Raw genomic sequence first — 24,453 nt, forward strand, 5'->3', positions numbered from 1 at the left:
CATGCATATGCACTGTCGCCTGGATGAGTAAAAGGGAACCATCAGTTACATGCCTCTATACACTCTGATTTGCAGGTTTCAAGGGGCGTCACTGTTACTTACCCAGCAGGTATCCCTCTCCGAATTCGCCGGCACTCAGTCGTGTGTAGATCCCACTATTCTGGAAGATGTAAGAGTCGTGGGTGCTCCCAGGAAACTTTGCAACAATATCTGTGATGATGTTCCCTGCATCACAGATCACCTGCACATTGATGGAGTGGGTGGACTTCCTGTTCCTGTAGATGTGCTCTGTATCAGCTGGTGGACAGATTGGGATGTGTGTACCATCAATACAGCCGATGACATGGGGGAACTGTGCCATGTGATAAAAGTCTGTTTTTGTTTTCTGCAGTGCAGCCTGTGTGTTTGGGAAGCTTATGTAGTGGTGCATTCTCTGCATCATGGCATCCAGGAACTTCCTGAAGAAACGGGACAGGCAACTCTGGGATACACCACCCACCGCAGCTGTCACCACCTGATAACTGCCGGATGGCAGTAGATGTAGGCTGCAGAGCACCTGCACATGTGGTGGTATGGCGTGCGCCCTTCTTGTTGGCTGGTCCAGGAGTGGGTGCAGGTCCCTTATCAGGTCCATGATGGTTTCGGGGTGTAGCCTGTACCTCTCATGTATCTCTGCATCAGTCAGCTGGAATAGTGTGATGCGCTGTCTGTAGATTTGTTCCTCCCGTCGCCACACCCTCAGTCCTGCTGCCTGTAGACGTAGGCGCCTTGCAATGACGTACATGGCGGCCATGTTGTCCACGCTGTTGCATTTTGGGATTGCTTATGTGCATTGTTGATGGTTACCACCTGCTTTCCATCCGTGTTAATTACCGACTCTTATTTACCGATTTTCCTGGATTTCTTAATTACCGACTGCTCCTACATGTCATTTTAGATTTTTACCACTTCATATTTACCACTTCATATTTACCGATTCGTTAATTATGTATTCGGTAAATATGAATCGGTATTTTAGAATTCGGTAACTATGAATCGGTATTTACCGCCTCATATTTACCGAAAAGTGGTTTTTGGACTCCTACATCTCACTTGTCTGAATACCGGTCGGTAACGGCATATTTACCGAAAATCGGCCGTTACCGACCGGTATTTCGCTACCTACATGAGGCCCTAGGTGATTTATAAGAGTCAGGCTAAATACTTCTCCTCGGAATCTCAAGCGCAAGCATATCTGAAGCTTATCGACACTAAAGGTGGTCCACCCTGAAGGGGAAGAAAAAAATATGGTGGGAAGTAAACTGTGTGGAAGTGGGAAACAGAAAGGGGAAGGAAAAAGAAAAAAAAAGAATATAGTTTGTTAATTATAAGATTACTTCACTCTGGGTGTATTGTCTATTAGAAGTGAATTAAATAACGGAGGGAGGAGCGGTAGCACCAGTCCGCATCAACAGGACATCTATGGCTTCCCAATGTTGTTTGAATATCTGTGGTCTGTTCCTTTTGCTGCCTTTTTGTATTGGAAATTTTTATTTTTATTTTTTGGAGGCTGAAAAGTTGGACTGTTTAAAAGAGCGATACCCGAGGTTGACTATGTAATTAATAGTATTTAAGGAGTATTGGGGTAAGGTGCCGCTCTGTGGGACGTTCATAACGAAGGTCAGATAATATGCTTAGAAATACGCAGCGTCAGTAAAAACAGACTACAGATAAATGTAAGGAGAGGGTAACAGCCTGGCAGATCCTTTGTCGAGGTGGATCTTGCACACTCGCATCACTGAGGACTATGTCCTTTTGCTCACAAGGGGTGACCGAAGTGGGGAGGGGGGAAGGGAGGGTGACCCCGGTATGGGGCCAGAGGGTGGGTCAGAGGGGGATGGATAAAAGGGAAAAACAGGGATCACGGGTATAAATTTTATTGATTATATGAAAATAATGCAGGACAGGGGACAGAGTGTTTCTATTTTTTTTTTAGAGCCAGAGCAGATGGCAGCTAGAATGTTAAGAATAGGTACTCTAAATGTGAGAGGCTTGAATGCTTTAAATAAAAGGCAACGCGTCGCTCGGGAACTGCAGTGGCTTAACTGCGATATTATTGCACTTCAAGATACACATCTAGCATGGTCTAAGCGAAAGTACTTAAGTGATCTTGGGTATAGTGTGCTGGTGTGTACCAAGCAGTCTACTGGAACGCGGGGGGTCGCCATACTAGCAAAGAGAAACCTGATTGATGGCGGGCGAGTCTTAGAGGATAGTGCTGGAAGGTGGGCAATTACGGAATGTAATATAGGAACTTTTAAATGTACTATTTGTTCCATCTATGGATCTAATTTTGATGAGGCAGCAGTCTTGGAATATCTGAATGTTGAATTGGCAACCTGGGCCGCTCCTGTAATTCTCTGTGGTGATTTGAACATCAATCTTCACTCTGGAACATTAGGCAGTGATCAATATAGGTATGTAGGCAGGAAACCAAAGGTATACAAGGTGAAAGCTCATGGGCTAACTGATGCTTGGGCCTATCTCAGGAAGACAGATCCCGGATATACTTTTTTCTCGGTTCCTCACCAAAAATTATTTCGCCTAGATTACTTCTTAGTTACACATAAACTGCTTCATGACGCACAAATACAGGTTTTTCCCCGAGTGACGTCAGATCACGGGCCAGTAGTGTTGTCCATTCGGGTTTTATCTCCACCGTGCAAACCCCGTGAATTTTCTTTTGATCGCAAGTTATTGTTGGATGTTAAATTTAAAGAACAGATGAGTGAGTGGATTCGTGAGTTTTTTAATTCAAATAGGGGAAGCGCAGGAGTTGGGACAGTCTGGGATACGTTCAAAGCAGCTTTTAGGGGTGAGGTGTTCAGTTATGGATTGTACGCTCAAAAGCAGCTGCGAAAAAAGTTACAGGAGCTTTACCAGGATCTAGGCAAGGTCGAGGAGCTGTTGACTCAAGACATTGCTCATAATAGGGATACCTATAGTACATCAGCCGAGGTGACGCGATCTAAGGCCAAGGTTAATAACTATTGGAGTAAGGAAACTGCAAAGACTTTTGAGACTAAGAGACAGGTCGTGTACGAATATGGGGAGGCAAGTGGAAGGTGTCTAGCCCAGAGAATGAGGAACAGGGAAACTGCTCAACGAATCAAAAGTATGAAAAATGTGGCTGGGCAAAATGAAGAAACCGAGAGTGGAATGCTAGAAGTCTTCAGAAGCTTTTATGCCTGTCTATATGCAGCAGAAGAATATGATAGTAATAGAGCTTTGTCCGTTCTCGGGCAAAATGTTGGGCCAAAATTAGATCAAGGACTGGCAGATATATTGGAGGCCCCTATAGAGATGTTTGAATTGGAAGCGGCTCTTAAAGCATTGCCAGCAGGAAAGGCTTCGGGTCCTGATAAACTCCCGCTTGAAATATATAAAAAAAAATGTCAAGCTCTAAAACGGGATATGCTAGCTACATTCCGAATGGCTCAGCAAGGGGAGTATCCTATAACATGGGGTGAAGCGAGTATAGTAGCGTTTAGAAAAAAGGAAAAACCGGCGGATTTACCAGGCTCATATCGGCCTATCTCATTATTAAACACAGACGGGAAAGTATAATCTAAGATCTTAGCTATCAGATTATCAGAAGTGATAACCCCTCTGGTCTCTATCAGCACGGGTTTATCCCAAAGCGCGGCACAACCGATCATGTTAACCGGGTGATTACTTTAATTGATCACGCAAATGTGTCGGGGAACCCACTGAGCCTCATATTACTGAATGCAGAGAAGGCCTTCGATCAAGTATCGTGGGCCTTCTTATGGGATTTGCTGAAACTACAGGGATTTGGGCCAAATTTTATCAAATCAATACAGGTGTTCTATCAACAACCTAGTGCACAGAATAAGGTAATGGGTCTTCAATCCGCAGTGGTACCAATACAACGAGGGACTAGGCAGGGATGTCCATGTTCGCCACTGCTGTTCGCTTTGTATATAGATCCCTTTTTAAAAATGATTGAGCGGAGCAGTAGGGTACCTTCAGTCAGGATACAATCACAGCAGTACCGTGTATTGGCGTACGCCGATGATGTCGCTGTGCTCTCATCAAGACCGTCTATGGCTATGCCCGAAATCGAAAATCTTGCAAGGATATATGGATCGGTATACAAATTAAATACCGCTAAGACACAAATACTCTGTATAAATATTAAGTCTTATGTTGATCCACAAGTCTTAGACGAGGTTACTTATTTGGGAGTTCAGATTCGTGCTGGAGCTTCGATTACGGTAGAGGTTAATTGGCAGAAGCCGATACATGGGGTCCGTAAACAGCTGGATCAGCTAGAATGTTTACACTTGACACTGGTTGGCAGATGCAACATCTTGAAAATGATGGTCTTACCTAAGGTGTTGTATCTTTATCGTTGTTTACCATTAGAGATTACTTGTACGCGTATCTCACAGTTGCAAGCAATATGTATGAGGTTCATGTGGTCCCAGGGGAAAGAGCGACGGGCTAAGAAGTATATGATGTTGCCTAGGGCAGTGGGTGGTTGGGCAGTCCCTGATTTTCTTTTGTACTACTATGTATGTATGTTGCAGCGAATGAATGTTTTATTAACGGGTCAGGGACCAGTGGAGCCAGCACTACAACCTTCTATATATTCTCTGCTTTTAGGGACCGAAGCTAGGAACCGTCTTTTTATTGATATAGATTGTAACTACTACAAGCGCACTAGGTTCAAGGTGATAGCTGCTGCGTATAAGGTTTGGAAGGTAATAAGGAAGCAATATAATATCCGAAATGCGTCTATCTATACCCCTTTAATTGCACCGGTATTGCATCCCAATATATGCTGGGATCACATAGTAGTTAACTGGCGTTTAAGAGGTTTAATAACAGTGGGAGATGTATATACACCAGGCGGGTTAAAATCTTTCTCTCAACGGAAGAAACAATATCAGCTACCCACTTCGCATTTTTTTAAGTATTTGCAGATGCGTGAGTATTTTGCTAAATTGAATATTGTGAATGTGTCTAATCCTCTTATTGAGGCAAATAAAAAGTGCTCTTGTATAGGAGTATTATATAATATAATCATCGAGACAATGTCCAACGACCTGGAAACCCATCGTACGAGATGGGAAGAAAGACTGGGGTGCCCTGAAATACCGTTGGAGCTCTCGATTGAATTGGCTTGCCATTTATTTATGTCTGCCAATCTTAAGGCACAACATTACAAGACTCTGTTTTATCTTTATCGCACGCCTGATAAAATTGCAAAGTGGGGAGGAGATCCAGATGGAAAGTGTTTCAGATGTAATACTTTACATGCTGATGAAGCACATATTTTGGCCACTTGTGTTAAATTATCAGAATTGCTCAGACATATAAATAGGTTCTTATCTGAGATTCTCGGTGCCTCTATACAATTGTCAATTAGTGAGATTCTGCTGGGTATAGATGTAGGTGGAGTGCGCACAGACCCTAGTAATGAAGTGAGGTATTTGATATTCATGGCTGCAGCAGTGCTTAGGATGTGCATTGCCTCAATGTGGTTACAAACTGATGCCCCCCCAATTGATGTGGAGAACTCGTTTTTTGTTCACGTACAATATGGAATATAATCTGTATACTGTTAAGGGGAGGCGGAAAAAAGGCATGGGGCAGCTAATATGGGGCGCTGTCAGTGCATATATGGACATGTAAGATGGTCTTAAGCTATCTAGTGTACCTATTATTTATCTGTTTTTCTGTTTTTCGTAATGAACGATATATTGGAATTATTTTATGTATTAGTTGTATAAACTGTCTCACAGGCTGAATTCTACCGAATACTATTGTAATTCAAACTCTGCGAATCGATCCTGCACTGTATAATTAAGTGAATGTTGGGTCATGTTTCTTTTTGTTTGTACCCGTGGTCCCCATTCAATAAAGAAATTAAAAAAAAAAAAGAAATTATTCTGCATGCAACATATTTCTTAGTAAGCATATTATCATGTTGTCAGTAGACTCTGTCCAAGACCATGGAACATTTATTTTTTATTTATTTATTTATTTTTGCGATTTTTAAAGCGCTACAATTACCCATGGGTGTCTCGGCGCTAGGAGCTATAAATGTTACCAATGTGAGAGTTTGGGCAGTTTTAGAATGGTTTAGGAACAGTCTTTACTTTGGGAAAACAGCCATGTTTTTATCTGCTTTCTAAAGGTAATCAACGTAGGACTGGATTTTATGTTAAGAGGAAGGGAGTTCCACAGTCTTGCAGCTGCAACAGTAAAGCATCTGTCTCCCCAGTTGACTTTCCTTGTTCTGGGTATATGGAGCAGATGAGCAGTGTTGGAGCGAAGCGTTCTGGAGGTTGATAAAGGCTTGAGTGACGTCCTAAGAAATTTTGGTCCCGTGTTGTTTACTGCCTTGTTGACGATACAAAGGGCCTTAAATTTCGTCCGACTCCTGACCGGAAGCCAATGCAACTCGTCCAAGTATCTAGAGACAGAACTAAATTTTGGAATGCCTAGTAGAACTCTAGCTGAGGCGTTTTGTATTGTTTGTAATTTGGAAATGATTTTTTTATTTGCATTGAGGAAGAGGGCGTTGCAATAGTCGATGCGTGAAAACACCAGTGTGGAGATTAATGTTTTTCCTGTGGATGTGGGAAGATATGGGAGAAGTTTCTTTATTTTCCTTAGTATGTTAAATGATGATGAGGCTATGGTGTTCACATGGTGATGAAAAGAAAGTTTGTCATCAAATGTTACTCCCAAGTTTCTTACTTTACTGACTGGTTGGGGTGGGGTCCCCAGTTCTTCCGGCCACCATAAAGGAGACCACAGAGGCTCAATCTTACCGAAAAGCATGACCTCCGTCTTAGATGAATTAAGTTTTAAACAGTTGGAGGCCATCCAACTGCTGATAGCCCGCATGCCATCCTTGAAGTTTGCTGCTATCTGAGAACCGTTTTTGTGTATGGATAGTACCAGCTGGGTGTCGTCGGCATAAGTTGTTAAGTTGATGTTGTAGGCTTTTATTACCCTCGCTAAGTCCGAAACATAGATGTTGAAAAGAGTCGGACTTAGCGAGGAACCCTGCGGAACTCCACAAGGGTGGCTAAAAGAGGGGGAGGTAAAAGTGCCTAACTTAACTGCCTGCTTGCGATCCGCCAGGAATGAAGTGATGAGATCTCTGGCTTTGTGTTTAATACCGATGGCCTCGACACGGCCGATCAAAGTAGAGTGATCGACCGTGTCGAAGGCCGCCGATAGATCTAGCAAAATCAAGACAGCCTGTCCTCCACTATCCATAGCGGTTCTTATTTCATCTGCAGCCTTAATCAAGGCAGTTTCTGTTCCATGTCCTTGTCGGAATCCAAACTGAGTATCATCCAATAAGTTGTTATTTTGGATGTAGTCAGACAGTTGTTTGTTCATGACTGATTCAATGATTTTGGCTGGAAACGGCAGAGATGCAATAGGGCGATAGCTAGATGGTAATGAAGGGTCAAGTGATGGTTTTTTTACAAGTGGTTTGATTATAGTGTTTTTCCAAATGGATGGGTATAGACCTGTTGAAAACATAATGTTACAGATGTGTGTCAGTGGAGTTGTGATAGTGTCTGGAATAGTATTGAATATAGAAGGATGACATGGGTCCAGTGGGGAACCCGATTTGATTGACAGAATTAGTTTATGGATATGGTGCGACTGTATTTTGGTGAATTCCGTGAGTGCTATGGGGTTCACGTTCAGTTGAGTGTTGGATGATTCAGTTAGGTTCAGGTTTGGGGAGAAGTCCTTAAATATGGAAGTGACCTTTTCAGAGAAGAAGTCAGCCAAAGTGTTGCAGAAAGTTTGAGATGTTTCAGTGGGTGGATTAGATGGTTCAGCAAGATGGTTCACGACTTCGAACAGTTTCTTCATGCTACAATTGGCTTGATTTATTTGGGTAGTATAATAAGTGTTTTTCTCTGTAGCTATGTTCTGCTTATAGTTATGGAGTGCTGCTGTGTATGTGGTTTTATCTGAAACGTTATAGTGTTTGCGCCAATGGCGCTCAAGATTACGGCAATATTGTCGCTGTAGTCTAAGTTGTTCGGTGAACCAAGGGGCCGAAGGGGTCTTCCTGATGTGCTTGACTGTTCTAGATGGAACTAGTGTAGAGAAAGCCTTGTCAAGCGTGGAGGTATATCTCGTGGCTGCCAAGTTGGGATCAGTTTCTGTGTCTATATCCAAAAAGGCCTCAGTGAGAGTCTGTTCAAGCTGAATGTAATCCAAACTTTTCCAGTCTCTAGTGGTTAGGTGGGAATTCAGAGCTGTTCTTTTAGTAGCCGGTGTTGTAGTTTTAATATCAAATAAAATGGCAAAGTGATCAGACCATGTTAAAGGCAATATTTGGTTAATGGTGATGTATGGGTTATTGGTAAAAATACCATCAAGTGTGTGTCCCGCTTTGTGTGTTGGAACCGTTATCAATTGTTTCAGTTCCACAGTATAAAGATCATTGATGAGCTGATCAGTGTCTTTGTCGGTGTGGGATTCTAGATAAAAATTGAAATCACCCAATATGGTGAAATATTTGTGCTCCACAGCTAGTTCACTGAGTTGATGAAGTTGTGAGAGAAATGTTGTACGGGAGCCTGGGGGTCGATATAGAAGGGCACCCGTGAGTGTTTGGTTGGTAGTGAGTGTCACGGTAAATGCAAGTGCCTCACAGCTCGTGTGTTTTAAATCAATGGCTTTAATGCGGAGGCTGTTATGATGTAGTATTGCTATCCCTCCACCTTTGCGCGCTGAGGTACGGTCCTGCCTATAGACACAATAATCTTCTGGCATTGCTGCTTTAAAATCAGGTCCTGATGCTTCGTCTCCCCAAGTTTCAGTGAGAAACAGGAGATCGATGGCATAGGTACTAAGTAGTTCCAGTATGTCAATTTTGTGGCATGGAAGCGAGCGAGCATTTACGAGTGCCGCTTGAATTGGCTTCTGAGATGTTAGTGTTTCCGGGTTATGTTTTTGAGTGTTACAAAGAGTACAGCGAAACGGCCCTCCAATAGGATCAGTGAATAAACATGTAGGGGGATCATGCTTCTGGCGGAGGGTATCGTTCAAATTAAAGAGGTCAATCGCTGTGTAAACTAACCTTGCAGGTTTGAGAGGTGCAGGGGGGGTGGCCCTGGGCCCGGACGGGCGCAGACGGGCTTGGCTTTGGCGCGGCTTCGGCGCGCGCCCGGCGCGCCCGCTGCGCCAGCCCGCTGCGCCGTCTGGCCGTGACACACATTTTATGGGGAGAGGAGGGCGGGAGTCCGGCGCGACTAGAGCGTTGACCCCGCTACTCCCAAGATGGCGCCCACTGCCGCCAGACGCCTGAACAGATCGTCCAATAATAGGTAGGAAGCGTGTAAAGAGTGTTAGAGTTCCTGACTACGTTTCCCGGTTAATCTTAAAAGAAACCCCCCAAGAAACAGTTCACAACAGTTGAAAGTCTAAAAACACCTACGAGAGTAAACTGCTAAAAGATGCCGTCAAAGCAAGTTCGCAGGTAATTACGTTGGTTATACACAATAGCTCGCAGCCCCAGTAGCAATCACCAGGGAGAGCCTCTAAGGTAGCGCAGCCATCGGGAACAGTCGTTTAAATATTCTGGGAGGGCGGGAGTCCGGCGCGACTAGAGCGTTGAAACACGATGCCCTTGCATTTGGTTGTCTGGTTGGAGGTAGCTCAAAGACTCCAGACCAACCATCTTATCAGCTCTGCACCTTTGACACAGTGCGCTTAGAACAGTGCTTTCATTATATAACCTGCCTATGAGCCACATTTGGCAGAGGAGCACTTCTGCTGGGATTATCCTGTATTGATGTACACTGTGACAGAGATGCAGCCCTGCCTGATACATCATACACTGGTATGGGGGTTAGGCTGTCCAAAGGGATCTGGCAGAGATCTAATCGTATTCACACAATAATGTTAAAGCAGTGTTTATCTTTTTCACCATTTTTGTAATTCTGGTTGCAATGCTTTGTTTCATCCTCCTAATGAATGTAGCTTACGCTCTCCATGCAAAAATGCAATTTTTTCAATAAATTTTTGAAAGGCCAATTTGTAACTTTCTTGTGTTTAACTTGGGCATGCGAAAGTAAACAAGAAAGGGTAGATTTGTTTCCATGATTTCCTAGGGGAATTAGAGTGGTCATGTTCTGAGGTTGCAGACACCATCTGGTACCCTTGTCAGGTTAGTCGTTCATATGGGGCACTGTGAGCTAGCTAGAAATTGGGCCAATATATTCTAATGATATGTGCGGACTCAGCACCCATATTCTGACTGTTATATTGCCCAGATACACAGTCCTACGTAATTCGTAGGAACTGTACGACAACCTTACACTGGTCACCCTCTTCTTTCCTGGTGATCCTCTTGTTCTCAAGCAACTCCACTATATGTTTATATTTCCCACAGCTCAGTTGTGGGCCCTTTTCTATCTATTACCTCCCAAGGACAACAATTCATCATTCAGCTTCTCATATCAACTCTATCATAATGTGACATTCACATCTTTTTCACCCCTCACCTCCAGGTTTAAATCTCTTACTGCCTATCAGCAAGCTGCTATTGCAATGCTCTCTGTTCATTTTTGTAGAACTCAAATACTGAGCTATTCCACCTTCAGCGGTGTATAGCCCACAGTACTATATAGCCTTCCCAAACTACACACAGTTTGCATCAGACTACATCATTTCAGCTAGATACACAGGCATGCTCTTAAACTCCAGCCTGCACTTGGAAACTGACCATGACCAAAGAAACAATAGTCAGGACAAGTGCTGAATATACTTAAGGTCCACTCCCACTCTAGCCAAACTAAAAACATGCCTTCTCAAACTGCAGCATTAGGATTGTAAATGATACTCTTTGCCCAGTTTCCAGCTGTCTGGTCTCACTGCCTTCCACCCACTCGCTCTATATTTTAATTCGGGGACCACTAACCCTAAGCATTTAGAAAGAACAATATATGATATGTAATGTAGTCTATATTTTGTTCTAGTTTGCCTTTGTTGCACTGTCACTATCATGGTTTTTACTACTTCTAAATGTGTTTTCTCAATCCAACGTGGCTTAATCTATCTCTTGTGTTACTACATACAAGCATCATTGCTTTACCAAACTTGTCACCACCATTCCATCAAGATCAATTCAAAATTCAATGAGTGCACTCACCTTCCATCACACATGACTCCTTAATGTACTTTTATTTGTGGAGGAAAGAAGTATCCAGATGAAACGCAAGACAATCACACCTATATGATGTAGCTGATTTTTCACACATCAAAGCGTGTGCTGTTTTGTAAACTACAGGACTGCGGGTAATCAAAAGCCCTTTTTCACTGGGAATGATTCCAGCATTGTACCTGACATCAAGGTGGGGCTGACTGCCCAGTAATTTGAAAGTACACCCCCATTTTTGGTACCATATTCCATTCCGTTTAAACCACTCTTGTGACTGAGTGCTTGATAAAATGCCAAAAGTATGGCCTCCTAATTGGAAGGATTTCTAAAATCCTCTAGCAGATTTCGTAAGCATCTGTGAAAATTGGTAACAATATGATGGACACAGTGAATTATCTACATGAAGAAAGATTGATAATGCATTACAATGGTTGCCAAACACCTAGTGGCATTGATAACATCTTCAACTGAGGGGAATTCTAGATCATAATGAACAACTTTAATTGCTCATATAGATAATTAGTTATGTTTGTCTAACACTTATGTCATAATTCTAGTTTTAAATGAATCTTGCAGGACTGTTAGGCATGATACGCAATGGTCATACCACACCATCATGAAGAATGCCTACAGAACAGTCTGTGCATTCTGCAGAAATCCTGATGGATATAGCTTCCCATAAACCCTCACAGTAAAAGGAGCAAATTTACCAAAAACATGCTTGTTATATGGAGTTGGAGCGGTTTTTAATTTAAAAACCAAGATATACTTTTGATCGCCAAAAATACTGACTGCCATTCCTATGATTATGACCTTAGAAACAATGGAAATAAAACAATTTATTTTTGGCACATTTCCTGGTGTATCATAGAGAACCAAGGTTTAAGTGATTGACCAAAGTATTAAATGTTTATTTTTGCACCCAACCTTTTGGTCTTTACATAGAAAAGGATCAACCATGTGTTATTTGTGCAAAATAAATGACATACAATGGTAGGCTAGTGGAAAGAAGCAACTAAGGTAAGTTGAGTGGGGGACACCATAAAGTATGATCGGTGTTACAAATCAGGAAACAACACCACTCACTTCTCTTGCTGGTACATGACAAGTTGAGTATTTTCAATTTCTGTGTGTGTTTGACATCATGCACTCTCATTTAAGGGTTGTGTGGCACTGCACAGTAATATGAAAAACATCTCATGTTGAACAGGGAGCAAAAATAGTGATTTTGAAATGGCTCAAGTACAACTGAATCCATGGGCTGGCGAGCAGTCTTGTTTTGAATTACCTGTATGAGACTAATTGGGAAGGCTTCTACTGCAAATAAAATGCAATTCTTTCGGTGGGTTTAGGTCTCCTCCTGCATACTAGCTTTACTCAGAAACAACACTTTAAATTCAGAAGAGCCCAAAGGAGGTGTGCAACCCAAATGGCAAAGCAGGTTACGTAATGTGGGTTTGTAAAGCGTGCCATCACCGGAGACGGTATCCTGGCACTGAATTGGGGCGAGTCTAGCTAAACCTAGCGCTTAATGGGTCTACTTGAAAAGCCAGGTCTTCAATTTTTGCAGAATTTAAGAAGTGAGGAGGAGGCTCTTTATGTGTAGCAGCAAGTCGTTCCACGCTTTAGGAGAGAAGTAGGGGAAGGCGCCACTGTCGGATCTGGTTTTTCGTATGCGTGGAATGTGTGCAAGGAGGAGTCCAGACAAATGGATGTGTCTGGAAGGTTTGTAAAAGCAGCTTGATGGTGGAGGTATGGTAGGCCAGTGTTATGAAGTGCCTAGAAAGTTGGAACTGTACTGGTTTGTGTATGGGGATCCAGGGGAACTCCTTCAGGTGTGATGTGAGATGAATGCGGTGTGAGAGGTTGAGAGTCATCAAGGCTGTAGAGTTTGAAATGGTCAACAGCCTTCTGGTGACATTTATTGTTGATTGCAGCACAGGGGGTATTCCCATAGTCCAGCTTGCTTTTGACGAGGGAGCGCATGTTAAGTTTCCAGGTGCTAATTGGGAGCTATTTGAAAATCTTGCTCAGGATATAGAAGCATGAGGCGATGACGGCATTAACTTGGGCGGTCATGTCGAGTTTGCTATGGATGACAATCTTGAGGTTTGTGGCGTGTGTGATCGGGGTCGGTTAGCTCTGTTGGCCACCTGGGGGAGTCCTACGGTGAACTGCTCTTACCAAAGATCATGATTTCGGTCTTGTCGGTGATCAGCTTCAGACCGTTGAACTTCATGCAGTGGGAGATTTCAATCATGCAGGCATCGATTATGATACGGATTCTGGGTGTAATGTCCATGAGGGGGGGAGAATAAGTTGTATGTTGTCTGAATAGGAGTGGACATTGATATTGTGAAAGTAGATGATGCTAGTCAGAGGGAACATGAAAGAGTTGAAGAGGGTCGGGCTCAGGGAGGATCCTTCCATAACGACACAGACACGGTTGCAGGGGTCCGTGGTGTGCAGGACCAAGCTGACTGAGTCTTTCCGGTCAGTTAGGAGCAGATTCATCCGAGTGTTTGTTCTTAGATTCCATTGTTGTGTAAGCATTTGTTTAGGAGGAGGTGGGAGACCATGTCAAACAGAGGAAAGGTCTAGGAGGTTGAGGGCAACCATGCATCCTCCATTTAGAGTGATGCAAATGTCATCTTTGGCAGTAATGAGCATAGTTTCCATACTGCGATTGGGTATGAAACCAGACTCAGTGGTGTTGAGGAGTTGTTGGTCCTTGAGGTATTCGGTGAGGAGTCTGTTGATGATTTTGTCTATGACCATGGCCTAGAAAGATAGCAGGGAAATCAGTCTTTCACTGGTGAGTGTTGAAGGGTCGAGGGAGGGTTTCTTCAGCAATGGGAGGACGGCTGCATGTTCTGAGGCGTCTGGTAGGTCATGGAGGTGTTCAGAACGGATTTGAGTATGGCGCTGATGGAGCCCTCTGGAGTAGCCATGGTGGGGGCAGGGGTCCGATGGGGCCTCTGAGTGGATGGACTACATGGTGGCGGCAGTTTCTTCTGAGGTGATGACTGACCATGTGGTATAGCATACAGAGGAAATCTCAACATTTAATCTAATATAAGCAAAGTATAAAAACAAAAACTTCAATGATACAAGAGGAACTATCACTGTAACAAAACGTACCTTGGCACCAAGCATGATGGCACGCTCTTGTTCAAAGGTGCGCTGTTTCTCTTTCCTGTATCCGGTTATTCCAAACCGGTGCACTTCCAAGCGGGCCTGGGAAAATAAAGCAGAAATGAATAAAGTAGCTGCACACCAGAGAATTTGGTACACCAGCAATTACTGATAACATTTCAACCTTTTCTTTCCTGCAGTTTAGCTTGTTATTGATGTAAGCTTGTAGTAATTTAGGTCAGCCTGAAGTAAGGATGTTGTAGTATATTCAGGGAGCTGTAAAATCTATTTCTGAAACCGCCTTTCTAGAATTGCCAGTTTTTGATTTGCCCAAGGTTTTCCCAGATTCCATCTCTGATCTAATTCCATGCTGTGCCTCATTTGGAGGTTCAGATGTTTTTTCAGAAATTGAACATTCCAATAGTGAAAAATGCTTTAAAAAGAGTAGATCCATAGATTAAGTTTTATTGAAATACCCACTAGTAAATATTGAATCATAGTTAAAGGCTGTGAATCTATAAGTGGTTTCAAGTGTGAATAGCGACCATTATCCGATATCTTGCCAGATTTACTTATGGAATCAAGGGCTTATGGTGTTCCAGGGGTATACTGAAGTTGTCACGTCGAAATAGTCTTGGATCTAGGTAGGAAAATTGTAAGGCAGGATGTACAAAATAAAACAGAATTAACAAGGATATCCATTATATTACTATCTTCCAAAATAAAAATATAATCGGGGGAGGAAAGTACAGTTTAAGGGATCATGGACTCTTACACGGAAATAGAAAAGAAAGCAGGGATGGTTTCATCTGGACCAATTTGAATTATGCAAAACTCTGTAAGCATTAATGGATTAAGCAGGTAGGATAAAGGTGGCGAAGAGACCACAGGGGAGCTCTAAAGGAAAATTAGTAGATGCTGATCGAAAGGCTAAACATAATGAAACTGCTAAAGCACAAAGGCCTTATAAACAACTCTCCATTGTAAAACAGAGAGCGATTAGTCTACAGCAGAGGGAATTCAGCTAGAAGTGGCTGGTGAGAGGCAGCACAATAAATTCTAACAGATAATTTCAGATAAGTATGTCAGGTACACGATTAAGTTAGAAAACATCCAGATGTGGAAGGAAGTACATGCCTCTTGATAAAGTAGTACTGAGCTCAGAGGAGAAGCACAAATTAGCATTAAGGTAGATCATAATGTTATCATGTAGGATTTTTACTGATCACATAGCGGGGGTAAAGCCACAAAAAGCAGTCAAAACTCTGGCCTCTAAAGACTGCACAAGATATGCCTGAAGTAGACAAGTGGATCTGGGTTCCTATTTTTCTGAGCATCATTAATGCTAGAATCTTTACGGATATAAACTTGGGAATATTGTACTACTGTTATTTAAAAAGGGAACCTGAAAAGACAACCATGCCAAAGTATTTGGTAAAGTGTTCGTGATTGTCTTAGTAAGTGGGTAGTGAAAAGTGCTATTTTCGACCCTTACCAATAACAGTTTTAGCTATCTGGAGTAAGAAAGATCAAGAACAACATCCTGTAGATGAAGATCCACAAATACTACACTAGAAAGACAAACATAGAATCACCTATGTTCATTGGCAAGGCACAGGACCCCACTGACCCTAGGTAGGAAACAAAACTGCCATAAAGACGTACCATACCTTTCAACCCCAAAAGATAACATACAATGACAATAACATTATAGCAACAGATATTCTTTACCTATATTTAACAATTACATGCTGGCCCCACAGCACTGTCAAGTATAACGATCATTTGAACAGAAGGTGGTGGAATAATAGGGTAAGGAGACACATTGCAAAACTAGTTTACCAGTGGGAGAGATCATACTTTCTGACTACAGTATTCTAGAGAAAGGTCTTGCAGCAGCTCTTCAGCAGACTGCGTAGTCACCACTGGGAGACGATCCAAGATACCACCTCTGAATTGGTGAGAATGCCACATTTGCTTAATCTACTGAGTCTATTCCTTCAGCTGTGGCGAATTTGTCTTGGCTGCCTTATGCCACTGCAGCAGCTAGTGCCACTGGTCTGGTATCCTGGGCTTGGGAGGACGAGAAAGTACCCACAGACCTGGCTGAATAGTGACAAAGTGTTCCTTTAATCAAGAGACAATCGCAAATAGAACTGCATCTGAATGAGAGAACTATCTTTATGAATTTTCTGGGAATGGAGTGTCTAGATTAGTGTACTATAGGTCTCTTGTTGCCAGTACTGCAGATGCGGTAAGTGTCTCCGCTGCAAGGTAGCTATTTACGCGCCTTAAGGTAACAGTAACACTGGAATGATGGCAGACCACATTAGTTTGTTTCCCCAGCTCAGAGACATCTAGGTCTCACAGACATCCGAGGTGTACACTGAGGGGTAGCAGTAGCGACAGAGCAATGGATATTGTAAGATACGTATGGAGGCGGGCTAAATCTAAATCATGAAAGTGTTGCAAGACTTCCTCTCAAGAATACACAATGTGCACAAAGAATATACCATGCCTTTCTTCCTGGAGAGTTTCAGTTACCGAAGGTGCGCGAGATAATCTTGGGAAAATACTTCAATGGAGAAATTAGTGATGACGAGGAGCTTTGGAGAGAAATTCGATGCAGTTAGGCCACTCAGAAGTTGGTTCCGTGAGTATCACTTCAATCGAGGAGCCTCCCAACAGCCATTTTAGGTTAAGATAAACTCATCAGCAACTTGATATTAGTAAACAAAATACGATCAAGGAAGCATGTTAAGCGCTGGGTGAGCAGCCATTATTGTGTAGTTAGTTCAAGATTGTTTGCCAGAGGTGGGAATCAGTCATTAATTAAATGGCAGACAGGCCGCGAGCCGCCGGCTTTCAGGCCCAGCTGCAGCCATTTTGTGTTTGCTGGACGCAGCTGATTGAGAAGTTTAAAATATGCTACTCGAGGGGTCCAACCGTCTTCCAGGGTATCGTAAAATATGCAGGGCCTCTTCCGATGTCTGTCGGTGCAGTTGTTTTGTCGAGAGCAGGGTTGCAGGCAGACGAAATCAGCTAATTACGTTCTGCACTGCGAGGAGAAACAGAGTCAGGCACCCATGCACTCCCTCCTCCAAGCCACGCCTGACTTTTTTTGACCATGGAACATGGCTGAAATGGTACGAACAGTTTTAAACAAACAACTCAAATAAATGTGCTAGCATTTTTAGTTACTAAGGCAAGATAACTCAATTTAACAGGGCATTATTATTCAGACAAGCCCTCCAACAGAAAATTGCTCGTTCTTTTTTAAAAGCAAATAGATGCTCAAATAAACAAAGAAAAAAAGGAAGTAAAAAAAAAGTGTACTTTACGTGTCCTTGCAAGCTGAAATAGATAACAACTTCAATTTGAATATGTGATTTGTGCCCTTAAGTATCTGGATATTAAAAAAAAAAAAAAAAGTATTCTTTAACTGCTAGAGGCCAAGCAACTAACACTTCCCATACAGATCGAGGCGGATTACTTGTGTAGTACGAATATGCACTCAGTATGTCCTTGTGCATCAGGAGCACAAGGCACAATGTCAGGTAAGTGTCCCTCCAATGTTTGTTTGAGGTCTGTGCAAACATTGGAAGCACATTGCACAGAACTGCGTAGGTACCCAGGCAGTAATGAGATTAAATCTGAGATTTGTTGTAAATTAATTTCGGAGTGGTTGTCCTCTTTTTGACGTTTTAAAAACAAAAAATTACTTCAATAACTAACTATGGAAGTTATCAAGATCAGGAGTTGCTCATCCTATCAAATGCTCTTATGAAATAATTTAACTGAGTGCCACTTTGAAGCTCACACAGGGGAAGCCAACTGGCACTGAGCTAATGCATGACAAGCTTACCTTTTCAAGACTAAATGTGTGTTCTTTGGCATCTTTTTCTTGGTTGTCCCCCTTGATCTAAAAGTAATGAAACATTTAATTAGATTATTTAATGTTATAGAACGCAAAGAATGCATGTCGCCGTTAACGTGATTGAAGACATTTTGCTAAAACACAGACGTTTTCAAATTACTCTGAAGACAGAGTCAATCTATTCTGTTTATTGTATAGCAATGCTAATGCACTCAAACTGTCAAAATGACAAACAAAATAGGAATGAACTTGAGTCCTAAATCAAGGGCCAAATAATGATACAAAAATACTTTTTAACCTTCTTATATTGGCTCCTACGCCAATAAAAAGAAGAGGCACCTAGCACACAAATCCCCCCAAAAATTAAAGCGAAATTTAAACTCACAGGAAACACTTTTGGCAGAGAAAATAGCACACTGACAGTTTACAATGCACATAGTATACACCCCGGTTCAAAACATTTCTGTTTTACACTGCATGCAGAGTTCACGTTGGGATGGACTTGTTTCCTCTGTATGGACGAGTGTATATGATATTGTTCAAGTATTTTGAGGTATCTTTCCAGGTATGCCTTACAAACCTTATTCCACAGAATTCACAATGAATAACATCCATGTTCTACTTTTCTGCCTAAAATCAATGAAACTATTTGGAAAAAAGAGATATCTTTGTCGAAGACAAACTGTATTATTATTGTCATATATAAGATTTTTATAATAAGTTTTGACTTTTTTTTTTTTTAAAGTATGAGAAAGTTTAGTTACGTATTACCAGGTTTTTTTTAGCTGTAACCTTTAAAAGAACTTTGCTAGCACTCAATACTATTTTGTTCACTTTAAACCTTTGAACAACATATCGATGGATTTATATTCTCAACAAATACATGTGTTTTAAGATATTCTAAAGATTTGGTTTACTGAGAAAATTTAAAAGCCATTTGCAGTAAAGTTTTTAAACACATGAAACAACACACATGGATCCCAATTGTTCGATAAAGAAGTTAGCACTTGTTACTGAAAGAACACCATTGCAATTTACAGAAGTGAATCAACCGACAAATGAGCCCGAAGAGCTGAAGAAACGGTTTGTTTTAGATGCACTATTCCTGTACTGAATTAAATGATGTCATAAGCAATGGCAGTCTTTATATTCTTTCTATGCTTCTACACTTCCGAATGCAAGACATGCCTGTCAAATAGGTTCATGGACATTCTACTAATTATTTTAGGATTGATAATGGCACTTACTATTGAACTCTGCATAACAAACAAGCACTGGCAAAGCCAATAGTTCTGGCTTAAAGTGGCACTGCATGTAAACAGGGACATAATAAATTCTGTTTACCTGTGTTGCATGTAGAAATGTGTCTATTACTTACTAATAATGGCATTACTCCTAGTCCTACTCCCTCGCCGTCCTTCTTAACCAATAATCTCTTTTTAGTTATACAACTCCTGCAGAATGGTGCCCAGTTGGGTTTGTCTGAGGGTGCAGTGGGCGGCCTTTCAGGCATTTAGGGGTTCCTAGCGCAGATTGCAGGATGTCAGAGGTCTGATGCCTCGGTTTTTACAGGGTCTTTTGAACTTTTTTCCTCAGCCTGTTCATACTTATCCTTGTCGGAACTTGCAATTAGTCTTAAATGTGTTGACGGGCCCTTCGTTTGAGGGGCTGGAGTTGAAGCTCTTGACTTTTAAGGCTTGTGTCTTGGTGGTCATCATGTCGGCTGAACCGCCTAGCTGACACAGAAACTTTTCTGAGAAGGTAGAGTCTTCATTGTGGCAAGTCTGCAGACTCGATCTACTGATTGGCTTGCGGCGGATACGGTGACAAAGGATGCGTTCTCGGTGAAGCCATCGGCGGGAATACATTCAAGCAGGAAAAATGTGTCATTGGCGCACAAGAAACCATCAATATCGAAGGGATGCTGCTTGGCGCTGGGGCCAGTGAAGAATTATACCTTGGGACTTAAACTTTTTTCAGGGAGTCAGATTTCCTCAGTGGGCAAGACTGAAGATAAAGAGGATACAACATGGTCAAATGCCGGTCAACCTCTGGCACGTGAAATTGGTTTTCGCTACTGTAGAGGACCCACTGGCGAAGCACCCTTGGCGAATCTGTGGGTAAGTTAGTACCGGTCCCTCGACGGTACACCAGGCAAAAGGTTAGCAAAACATTTTTAGATCCCCGCTTTAGGTTTGGGAGGAGGAGTACACTGACACCAGTCAAGGGTTCCAGGACCTCAGAAACAGAACTTGGGGGTCAGGGCTAACTCCCACAAAAGCCACCAGCAGGGTTCAGTTGAAGTCTATTTGAAACTTGCCTTCTATGAGCCTCTTGCAGCTTTTGTGTCTCTCCAGCTAAACAGGAGGTCAGCGAATTGACCACTTGAGTTCAGGTCTTTGACCTGAGTACCATTGTGAGCAGGTGCAGCTCTTAAAAGTGATCCTCACAGGTCTCAACAGAGGGTGCGGTCCTTCTTCGGTCTTCCACTGGTCAAGTAGTGATCAGAAGAGGGTGCCCAGGGATACCACATTAACGCCTGACACTAGCCTGTGGCTGGGGGTGACTACTTACCCTTCCTTAACCAATAGGGAAAAGGTTTCCAGGGGGTAACCCTACCCACGTTTGCAGCAGTTCCTGTGTGTCCAACTGCAAACAACCCCACAGAGTGCCTCTCTACCTAAAACCAAAATGGCTGAACTTTTATTGACTTGTGCAGAGCTCCTGTTTTTCACCATAGAGGTGTGGACAGGGAAACAAGAAACTTCTCCTCTGCTGTCACTCAAAACCAGCTCTGGGGGTAGCTACTCTCCCATTGGGTCTGGTGCCTGACTGCCTAGGTGGGCAAAGGAAGGGGGTGGGCCTAGGTTTTAGATACATCTGCCTGCGACAGGGTAGGCCTGTTTGAAGATAATTAGGTTGCTGGGCATTTCCATCCTGTCAGAGGAACAACCCCCCCTTCCCCACCGAAAGCCCTTGTCTCAGCTCTGTAAATGAGTTCAGATCTCATAATGGAGCTATTCACCTCCTGAGGGTCAGTTGGAAGCTAATGTAAATGGGATTCTAGAGCCTTTAGGCAGGCAAAAGGTGACTTTTTTAAAGCACCTTTGGTGAAATATTTAGTACAAATCTGAATATCAAAACACTGGGTGTGCAATAAATATTTTAAAAAGTCTAAGAATAAACTTTTAAGCAAGTCCCTAGGGAAAGGTAAATTTATTCAATTTTAATATTAATTCCCAATGCTTTCCTATAGAACAGCAAACCTTGATAGAGGGAAGCTAGCTTTTGGGCCCTTGACACTTTACGGACAGGTTTTACATTAACATGTTAAATGACAGTCTGTAAAACATCCATCCAGCCTTCCTTAATGAGCATTAAAGCCTATATAGGGGTGGCTTATTAATGTTTAAAAGGAGAGTTTAGGCCTGTCAAAAAGGGATTTTTTGCAGGTTGAATTTACAGTATAAACCTGCACAGCCAGGTTACTGGTCGCAGGTCTGCAGATGTGTTTTACACTAGCACTTTAATGGTGGCACAATATGTGCTGCAGTCCACTAGTGACATTTAACTGACAGGCCCTGGATACACCTTGTACCATGTACTAGGAATGTACTAGTAAGTTAAATATGCCAATGAGTAATATAGCCAATTTTGCTCAAGTTTTTAGGGGTCAGAGCAGAAGCACTGGGGCCTGGTCAACAGAGTCCCAGGGCACAAAGTCAAACAAACAAAAATAATACCTAGCAAAAAGAGGGTGTGACCACACTAAAAGGGGCATTGTATTACATCTCTGTTCTCCATAACCATGAGATCGCTGCTAGATGGACTCATATTGATGAGTATTTTATACTATCCTTTGATAGAACCAGTAAATAAGGAAGTCCTTGATGGTACGCTATCATAATTGGATGGAAATGTTTGATCTTGCACCAGATACAAAAATGTTTCCATTTGGCACTGTATGTTTTTGTGGTGACAGATCCTGCACCAGGATGACTCTACTTTCTGCTGTGACATCCAGATGACGATATTCATAATCATCATGCGCAAAAGAAACCCTCTTTAACTACACGGTTAAGGAGAGATTATTTACATTTGGAATGACAGAATATAAAGTGGCCACGTAATAACACAATTCCTTTCTGAACCTGAAAAGAGGAGGAACACTGGTGTGATCGAAGAGTAAAACGAGCGAGAAGTTAAAAAATGGAAGCTACATATCCCATATAAACAAAGATTAATATTAAAATCAACTTTCATTTTCTCACGTTAGAACCCAGAAATTAAAAGGAAAGTTTTCACATCGACCAGAAAAAGGTTTTATTTACCATACCGCTAAGGAGACAGGAGAAGGTTTGGTAATCAAACAAGCATTGGTAAAGCCAATCGATCTCGCCTCTGGAGGAGCTATTGGTGGAGTTTATTTTAGCTGTGTTATACAGCACGGTGGTTGTACAGTATGTTTAAAGTTTTATTCTAAATTGCTATTAAACAGCAATTATTAATTTATTTATTAATATGCGAGGGATGGTATGAGCTTTGAATTAAAATATGAAATTAAAGGAAAGTAGCACCATAAAAACGGTTGTTTAAAATAAGTATTATAATATAGTAGACACTGCACTTTTTTATGGGGTGCTTAATATAGAGAATGGGACAGATAGATAATAAGTAAGGTGGATAATGGGTAGTGTGATAGTAAATGCGCATCATGGACTGTTTACTTTTAATTTATGAAATAATTCAATGGAAATGATTGCGCTTATGATGCAAATTAATTAACGTGCACATGTAAAACAAAGATGAATGAAATTTCCCCTGTCACAGGGCAAGTAAAGAGAGGTGGGAAGCACATTTTCTTATCTCAAAGGAAACTGAATGGACAGTGTGTGTTGAAACTAAAACTTAAGTTGTGGTGAGGTGCAGTTGGAAATATTGTTTAAAGCTGTCCAACATAACAAATAAAAGGCAGCATTGTCCGAGGTGGAATAAAGGTAAATGTAAAGCCAAATGTAAATGTTGTCCTCTTGGTCGCTTTTTGGACACCCATAAGCAAAAATAAGTGAAGGGTAACATTTTCCCGGTACCTTGCCCACATTCTGTGTTTTTGCAATCCCAACTATTGTTTAAAGCTACCTAACAAAAGAACTGGAAGGCAGCATTGATTCAGGTGGAATAAACGTAAATAACATGCAAGGTCCCTTTCGTTTGAGATATTTGCTTCCCCTACTGCTTTTACTTGTAATGTTAGGGGGGACTAGATTAATCTTTTTGTTTTACATGTCCACATTAACTAATTTGAGCCACAATCACAAGGAGTTGTACTACTGCTGTGACTTGAATGGGGTCCACAGCTTCAAAGGCCACAGCTTTGTACAAAACGAAACACATATCAATGTAGGTCTTCTAACCTGCAGATCAGTGACCTTTGAAACTGGCGAACACATACAAATCCAACATCAGTGTTTAAAGCATATTTTCTTATCTCAAAAGAAACAGAATGGGACAGAGTGTGTGAATAACGGCAAGCAGTTACCTGAATGACCTAATGTGTGCTTGAGCCAAGAATAAACACCCATGTGCAAGATCCCCTTGCAGTCGCAAATTAAACACAAACTTAGGCAAATGAAAACGGTTTAAAAAGAAACACAATAAGAATGTGGCCAAGATGCAGTTGGAAACAGTGCTAAAAGCTAAATAAACAAGCGGACACAGAACGGGAGGAAGCAGATGACAGAGCCAGATACGAAAGATGCACCTGTACAGTGGATCAACAACAACAAAAAGCATTTGCAATGCAATAGGTCTCGCATTTACGTGAGTTTAAGCTATTGGCATTGTAAATGACAATGCCTTTTATTTAGGTTTTAAAAACGAAAACAAAAATAAAAGGCATTGTCATTTGCAATGTCAATAGCTCAAACTCGCATAAATGTGAGACCTATTGCATTGCAAATGCTTTGGTGTTTGTAAGGGGCAAGAACTACACAAGTAAGAGCTGCACTTGTGGAATACAAAAAGAAAAAATAAGCATTGTCAAAGGCAATAGATCTAACCTATATGAGTTCTATTAACTTTGCCATTTTTTGGGAGCCATGGTGTATAGCACAATGAATGCTGGTCGCATTATAGTTTTTTTTGTTTTTATTTTATTTAATCTATCAACCATGCTATACAGCAATCTCATTTACACGTGAGTTTCCATCATTCAAACTCAAGACGC

General features: G+C 41.8%; 1 protein-coding gene across 1 annotated transcript in view; it reads right to left on the bottom strand.

The window, feature by feature from the left end:
* Positions 1 to 24,453, bottom strand: part of FSAF1 (40S small subunit processome assembly factor 1) — a 241,315-nt gene that overhangs the window by 106,139 nt on the left and 110,723 nt on the right. The window contains exons 3-4 of the mRNA XM_085612025.1: positions 18,216 to 18,272; positions 14,357 to 14,452 (exon numbers count right to left, since the gene is read on the bottom strand). Coding sequence (XP_085468151.1) covers positions 14,357 to 14,452; positions 18,216 to 18,272 — 153 coding nt within the window. The remainder of the gene's footprint in view (positions 1 to 14,356; positions 14,453 to 18,215; positions 18,273 to 24,453) is intronic.

The sequence above is a fragment of the Triturus cristatus genome, chromosome 6 (genome assembly GCF_964204655.1).
Source record: "Triturus cristatus chromosome 6, aTriCri1.1, whole genome shotgun sequence".
Lineage (NCBI taxonomy): Eukaryota > Metazoa > Chordata > Amphibia > Caudata > Salamandridae > Triturus > Triturus cristatus.